The sequence below is a fragment of the Beta vulgaris genome, chromosome 1 (genome assembly GCF_026745355.1).
Source record: "Beta vulgaris subsp. vulgaris cultivar EL10 chromosome 1, EL10.2, whole genome shotgun sequence".
NCBI lineage: Eukaryota > Viridiplantae > Streptophyta > Magnoliopsida > Caryophyllales > Amaranthaceae > Beta > Beta vulgaris.
Window position 1 is genome coordinate 61,500,152 of NC_079202.1, and position 6,856 is coordinate 61,507,007.

The 6,856-nt window shown below is 37.7% G+C and overlaps 1 protein-coding gene across 1 annotated transcript; it reads left to right on the forward strand.

Moving 5' to 3' along the window:
* The first annotated feature begins 231 nt into the window (after window positions 1-231).
* Window positions 232-3,672, forward strand: LOC104905791 (cytochrome b5). The gene is made up of 4 exons (XM_010694448.3): window positions 232-388; window positions 514-608; window positions 2,990-3,056; window positions 3,146-3,672. The coding sequence occupies exons 2-4, from the start codon at window positions 522-524 to the stop codon at window positions 3,406-3,408; spliced, it is 417 nt and encodes a 138-aa protein (XP_010692750.1). The 5' UTR covers window positions 232-388; window positions 514-521; the 3' UTR covers window positions 3,409-3,672.
* The last annotated feature ends 3,184 nt before the right edge of the window (window positions 3,673-6,856 follow it).

The following is a 6,856-nucleotide window of genomic DNA, read 5'->3' on the forward strand; positions in this document are numbered from 1 at the left end:
TAAAAGGAAAGTGTTCAAATTATTCTAAGACGGGGGAGTAATAATATTGACAGTACAATAGTGGTTAAATAAGCGGTCGTGTCCATCTCGAGTCAACCCACTTAACTTAAACAAATTGAAAACTTTAACGGAACTAGCTAATTTTTTGTCGGGTTCGAGTGGAAAAGCAAGTTGTGTCAATTTTTACCACCTCTAACAATAATGGGCTAGAAGTTGAGCAAAACCCATCAAAATTTCAGCCAATAAATTGGGCTAATTTACAGATAATCCCATGTGATCCACGTGAGGCTCTTTTAAAGTCAGCTATAACGTTAACACAAGCAACTCTAGAGATTAGAGAAGCCTCACCAAACTTTGACCAAAATCTTCTCTCTTCTCTTTATCTTTGGTATGCAACAAATACAAATTTCTTTCTTGTTTTTTTTTTTCTCTATTAATTTAAGTTATTCATACCTTAAATGTTATTAATCTTAATTACCCTTTTTAATTTTCTGTTTTTTGTGTAATTTAAAGGTGGTAAGATGAGTACAGATCCCAAAGTTCATGTCTTTGAGGAAGTTGCAAAGCACAACACTAAAGATGATTGTTGGTTGATTATTTCTGGGAAGGTCAGTTTTATTAATCTCTCTTTAAATCTTTCTTAATTGATACAATTTTTGTTTTGTTAATTTGAGGGTCTTTTTTCTTCTGATTATTGTACATTTTTCATACTTCTATGATGAAATATACTGCGAATTTAGAGAAATTTGGATGGTTAATTATTGAATTTGCTTATTGTGTGGAATTGTATAATTTGGCTGAAATTGTATAATTTTTGCCCAGATAATAATGTTGTGAATTGAAATTTGGGAACTTTTTAGCAGAATTCTATTGATTACTTGCCCAGATTTGGAAAAATTGGCATATGGGAGATTTCTGCTTCTGTTTGATAGAGTTTCAGAATTGTAAAGATTTGAAGTAGAGAACTAGATCGAGATCTTGTAAATAATTTTGGATTAGGAATTTATGCAGATCTAAGGACACTCAATGCTAGAGAAGGCAGCACAAGTTGGTAGGAAATGGTTTAAAGTTTACTAGTAGTAGTTTTTTGGAGCTTGTTATGGAAGGCTGGACTTAGATCAAGTCCGGCTGTCCGTGTTATTGTCGTTTGCGATTCCCTGTGAACTCCTGAAAAGAAGATTAGCATTTCCAAACTCTTTAAAATTAGCTTGAGCATGCTTGTAATTTGGTTAGAAGGAGATTGAGATACCGGTGCAAGAAGAGCTATAGGGGAGTCTAAAAGATTGAGCTCTTGTTTATCGTTTCAATCACTAGGCCAAGGGTTGGAGACATTAATTAGTGTGTGTTTGGATAAGGGGTATATGAAGGGAAGAATAAGGGTTCATTTTGCCTTGTCGAGATAAAAGAGGGGAAGTGAAAGGGATTCGGGTGATTGAGTTTTCTTCCCTTATTAGGCTATTTAGATCTTATTCTTGTTAATCATAGTAGATCAGATCGTACCTGACTGAAAAGTTTTAAGACAAAACCGGATGTTTTTGTTGTGATGTCACCTCTAAAAAGATTTAAACCAAATTAGATCTTGGGAAACTCAAAACAGAACACATCAGTTCAGGTTAAGAGAACATATTTCTTTTTTTATGACTAAGAGACTATATTATGTATAAACCAAATACTTCCGATGTTTGAAATTTTGGAAGGAAAATGTTCGCTTTCCCGTCCCTCTCTTTTCCTCCCTTACCTTTCCATTCTCTACATTCCCTCCATGATTAATATTAAAACATTGTCTGCTGCACTTCATCCTCCATTTATGCCTTTTCTTCCTTGACTTAGACATGAATTGGTTGGGGTGAGTTAATTTTGGCTTGATGAATTTTTGTTACCCTGCCTTAGTTGATTCCTCCCCTGCATATTGCTGAGAATACTTCCAACTAGGAATATTAAGTTAGAAAGTAGCAAGCGTTCTTGTATCTTATCTTACATGATTTCACTGCTAACAAAGCAATGTAACACTGAACTTGTGACATTAAACCTTGTCGATCTTTCCTGGGAAAATAACTTCTTATTAACTTTTTTAGTCCAGTTCCATTTGATCCCCTTTCTTATCCTTGTGGTTTGGCATAGAATGGCCAGCTTCATTAGGTGCTAGTCGTGCTACTTTAAGTACTCGTTAGGTTTTACACTTTTACTAACATATATCTGTAGCTGAAGATTGACTTTGGATCACAAGATTGGTCATAAAGTTAATCACAAGAACTAAAATTGGTCTGCAATGAAATTTTAAGTTACTAAGATAAAGAAATATAAGCTTGTTCAGTATCTTTAACCAGAGTCTTTGTAGGATCTAATCTAGAGCTTGAAACGGAATAGATGAGTGTACCCATGCATAGAAGAGCTGCTGCCAAATTTCCGCTCTGCTTGTGTGCAGTTATGGTCTTGCTGCTAGTCTCTTTTTGCTCTTGATGGTGATTGCACAGGCATGCAAACACAATTTCCCATCCAGAGTTCAAATATGTTCCTTAGACCTTAATCCTTGAGCCTCGTTTCAAACCCCACTTCACTTCCATTTACTACTTCGTTCTTTTTTAATTGCAACAATTTGACTTACAACAAGGTTTAAGTGTGATTTGGAGAGATGAAATGGAAGTGAAGTGGGGTTTGAAACGAGGTGAAGTAGCATATACTGTCAAAGTATGATTTGGAGAGTCATTTCTTCTATTTGTTCTCTTTAATTATGAGTTCACATAGTAGGAAACCAGAAAAGTTGATGATGTCCTCAAAAATAGGAGCCATAGAAATTTTGATTTCCACCATGAGCATAGTTGGCAAACATCGCGATCCCAGAGTCTAGGATGGACACTCGAACATCACTTACAACAGATTTATTTTCTTCATGATGTACTTGAGATCTTTTGGAGTTATTATTACTCGATTTATGCCGTGTATAAATCCAATCTATTAACTTGTTTGTTATCTCTAACAATTTTTGTAGACCTATAACGTGACTTCATTTCTAGACGACCATCCTGGTGGTGATGATGTCTTACTCACTGCAACTGGTATATATAGTTTTTTCACCCCATTTTTGTGCCTTTTGCTCTCTTTTTTATTCACAAAAACAATTGATACGAGTGTGGAATCATTTCAGGGAAGGATGCAACTGATGATTTTGAAGATATAGGTCACAGTGATACCGCGAGAGACATGTTGAAGAACTATTATGTTGGTGATATTGATGTTTCCACCATCCCAACGAAAAATAAGCCTATAAAATCTCAACCTCCCCGGGATACTGCACAAACCAACCAAACATCTGGGTTCCTCATCAAGTTCTTGCAGTTCCTCCTGCCTTTGATCATTCTAGGTTTGGCATTCGGCTTGAAGAACTTCAAGAAAGAGTCGAGTAGCTAGGTTCTTATGCTCAACCAGTGGAACACAAATATTGATGTGACGCGAACCCTTTTGATCTGGTTGGACCTTATCTTTGATCGTTTATTGGCTTCCTCAATTTGATTGCAATTTTATTCTGTTGCATTTAAGTTGTTGGACTTTTGTCCATTCTTTGTATTCATAGTGATGGATTTGAGGTAAAAATGGGGAATGCTATCTGTACTGGTGTAACCTTGTACTGAGAGTGTGACCTTTGGAATGATAGTTAAAAATAATTTAGTACTAGTCTAATAAGCTTGTTTGGTTAACCTTCAAATACACGGGAAAATAGAGTTCCTAAGAAGTAGGTATATATGTTGTTGTTTGGTTGGCAAAAACATGGAAAGTAGAACTTCCTAGGAATTTATATTTCCTACAAAATGGAGGAAATAACTTACCTAGGCCCCCTAGGTAAGTGAAAATTCCCATGGGAAATAGAATTTTTCATGTACAACAAAATAAGAAAATGTACTTCCTAGGAAATGAAATTTCATGGGTAATGCAAATTCAAAGGAAGTTATACTTTCCAACTTCAACCAAACGACCCCTTGTGACGTCTACTATATAAACCTAAAATTCAATTACAAACAAGTCAAAAGTAATCCTTTCAAAAAAACAAACAAGTCCGAAGTAAAAAGATAAACTTCCATAAAATTTATTTCTCATAAGCTTATGTATATTGTATGCTGTATTGTCTATGATCTCTTCAGAAAGGGGAAAACTAAGAAGAAATGTGGACATTGCTGGAAAATGAATTAAGCTGAAAGTGTAATTTAACGCTGATTTATGGATCAGTATTTATTAGTAATATAAGGTATAGTAAAGAGAGAATGGAGAGAATTCCTAGAGAGAGAAACAATGGAGAAGATCAATGGACTGAGGTTAGACGAAGGAAATCAAAAAAAGCAGAAGCATCCGCTGAAAGAACATGTTTTGTCAACCACCTTCCACCCACCATCACCATCCCAGATCTAGCAAAAATCTTTAGAAGCCATGGAGCCATAAACAATATTCATATTCCTGCGAATCAGAAACATCCAAATCACAAATACGCCTTTGCGCAATTCTACTACCCCCAATCACTCCAAACTGCCCTAAGAGATGAACATGGTTGCATAATCGGAAACAACCGTATATCAGTCTTCCCTGCCAAACATGATAACCCCAACCTCACTAGCTTCACCAAACATTCCAACCCACAAACCACATTTCAAAAACAAACCCAAAACACCGTCAAGAATGTGAGGTTCAACCTCAGGGATAACAGGTCATACAAAGAGGCGACCCAACAACCATCACTCCCCATAAACCAACAACCCAAAACCAAACCACAGCCATCAAAGCACCGCATAATGAGCTCAAGGGCATTGGGAACAGAAACAGAGGAAGTTCGACAGTCGTTAGGAGAGATAGACCTTCACAGCGACTATGCAGCAGCCTTAAAGGGGGAAAAATGTGAAGGAAATGTGGAATGGCTTGAAAGAAGCGCAATCGCAGTTGCAGAATCATCACAAACATCTGAGGCCATACTAGAGCACATATTATCGGAAGGGGTGAATTGTCTTACCATTAAACCAATGGGAGGTATGCTACATCTCCTAATTTTTGATACCTTTGAAGATAAAAAACACATGATGGAAAGTCAGTGGCTAAATCGGTGGTTCATGGCGGTGCGCAATGTGAATGATGAGAGTGCATCACTATGGAGAGCTACGTGGGTCACAGTCTATGGGGTACCTTTGATTGCATGGGGGTACCAAAACTTCTTCAACATAGGTTGCATCCTAGGAAGAGTCATTTCAGTTGAATATAAGCAGTACGATTGTGCAAATATACTGGTCTATACTGATTGTCTCTTTGACATCAATTGCAAAATTCAGTTAGAAATTGAAGGGAAAATGTATGATGTGCATGTTACGGAAAAGAAGCACAACAATTGCCAAGTGTCAACAGCGGAAAAAGGCAGCAAATCAAAGGATGTAACAAGTAGTCAGGAAGAATCAGATATCTCAATCCCAGGTAATCTCTTGTCAAATGTCAAATCACATGAACCAGGGAGTGCAGGAAATAAGTCCAATGGAAATCCAGGCGAACCAGGGAAATTAGAAAAAGTGTTGGCAGACAGTACTGACGAGGAAGAAGAAACTGTCAGCCTTGGAAACAGTGTCACCAACCCCTTCGAGAAAATAAAAAGCCCTTTTGGTCCCAACAACTCATTAAATCCCCTTGATTCCAACAAACTAAAGGCCCCACAAAATCATATGAGCTCAAATATTCAGTCAGTCGAAAAGACAACTCCAGGACTGAATGAAATTTCGCCTTTTCGCCTATCATCCCCCACTAATATGAAGCCACCAATCAGGAACAAAGCCACCTCAGCATTGCAAGATACACTCAGCCCAATAACCAAAATAAAAAACACCAATATCCAGATCATCCTATCCCCAACCAAAAACCTTTCACTAAGCCCTATACCAACCAAAAACAAATTTGGGCCTTTAATTCGCCCAAACAATCCAAAATCTGCATCCACTTCCACCATTGGGTCATCTTCCTGCTCAGGCCCACTTTTCCCACCAGGATTTGAGGATCAAATTCCTATTCAAACAAGAGCAACTCAGATAAAAAAAAGAAAAAGAAAACTGGAGAGAAAAAGAAGACTGAAACTCACCTCAAACCCTAATCAATCTGTCAACCTCACTCCTAAGGACTGCAAAAAGTCAAATATAATACAACCAGAAGATGTCCTCACTATGGCCCATGCGCTGGGCCTCTCATACAACGGGCCATTATCAGAGCTTTTGGAGAAAGTAGAAGCCATCCTGGGCACTCAAAAGCAGAATTGGGTAGCCAACAATGCTTGAAGCCAATAGCAATCAATCCAAGAAAACGTGGATCCATGATTACAATTTCATGGAATATTAGAGGGCTGGGGGCCCGTGTCAAGCGTAGTGCACTTCGGAAAATGATCTCAATTCATGAACCAAACTTCATCTTCATACAGGAAACAAAAATGGAACAAATTTCAGAAAAAACCATGAGAACGTGCTGCAAATCAAAAGACCTAGCCTGGTCTTTCTCCCCCTCTATCGGAAACTCTGGAGGGCTCCTATCCATGTGGAACATAAACAAATTCATCATGATCAACTGTGTGACAAATAGGAACTGGATTGCCATAGAAGGATCCTTCCCTTCTATTAATTTTGAATGCACTCTAATAAATATTTACAATCCATGCTCGGTCAGTGCCAGATTGGAAGTATGGAAGGAAATTTCAGAACAGTGCAAAAACTCACAGCTTCCATGCCTCATCATAGGGGATTTTAACGAAGTCCTAAAAGCCTCTGAAAGAGGCAGCAACTTAAGCTCTGAAACTGGCACTGATGATTTTCGAAATTTCATGCAGGAATTACAATTGCTGGAAATCTCA

Excerpts from the sequence above, each read along its gene's own strand:
- LOC104905791 (XM_010694448.3), top strand. The coding sequence starts at position 522 with ATGAGTACAGATCCCAAAGTTCATGTCTTTGAGGAAGTTGCAAAGCAC. Across the intron at positions 609-2,989 it reads GGTTGATTATTTCTGGGAAG|ACCTATAACGTGACTTCATT; the intron begins GTCAGTTTTATT and ends CAATTTTTGTAG. Across the intron at positions 3,057-3,145 it reads TGTCTTACTCACTGCAACTG|GGAAGGATGCAACTGATGAT; the intron begins GTATATATAGTT and ends GAATCATTTCAG.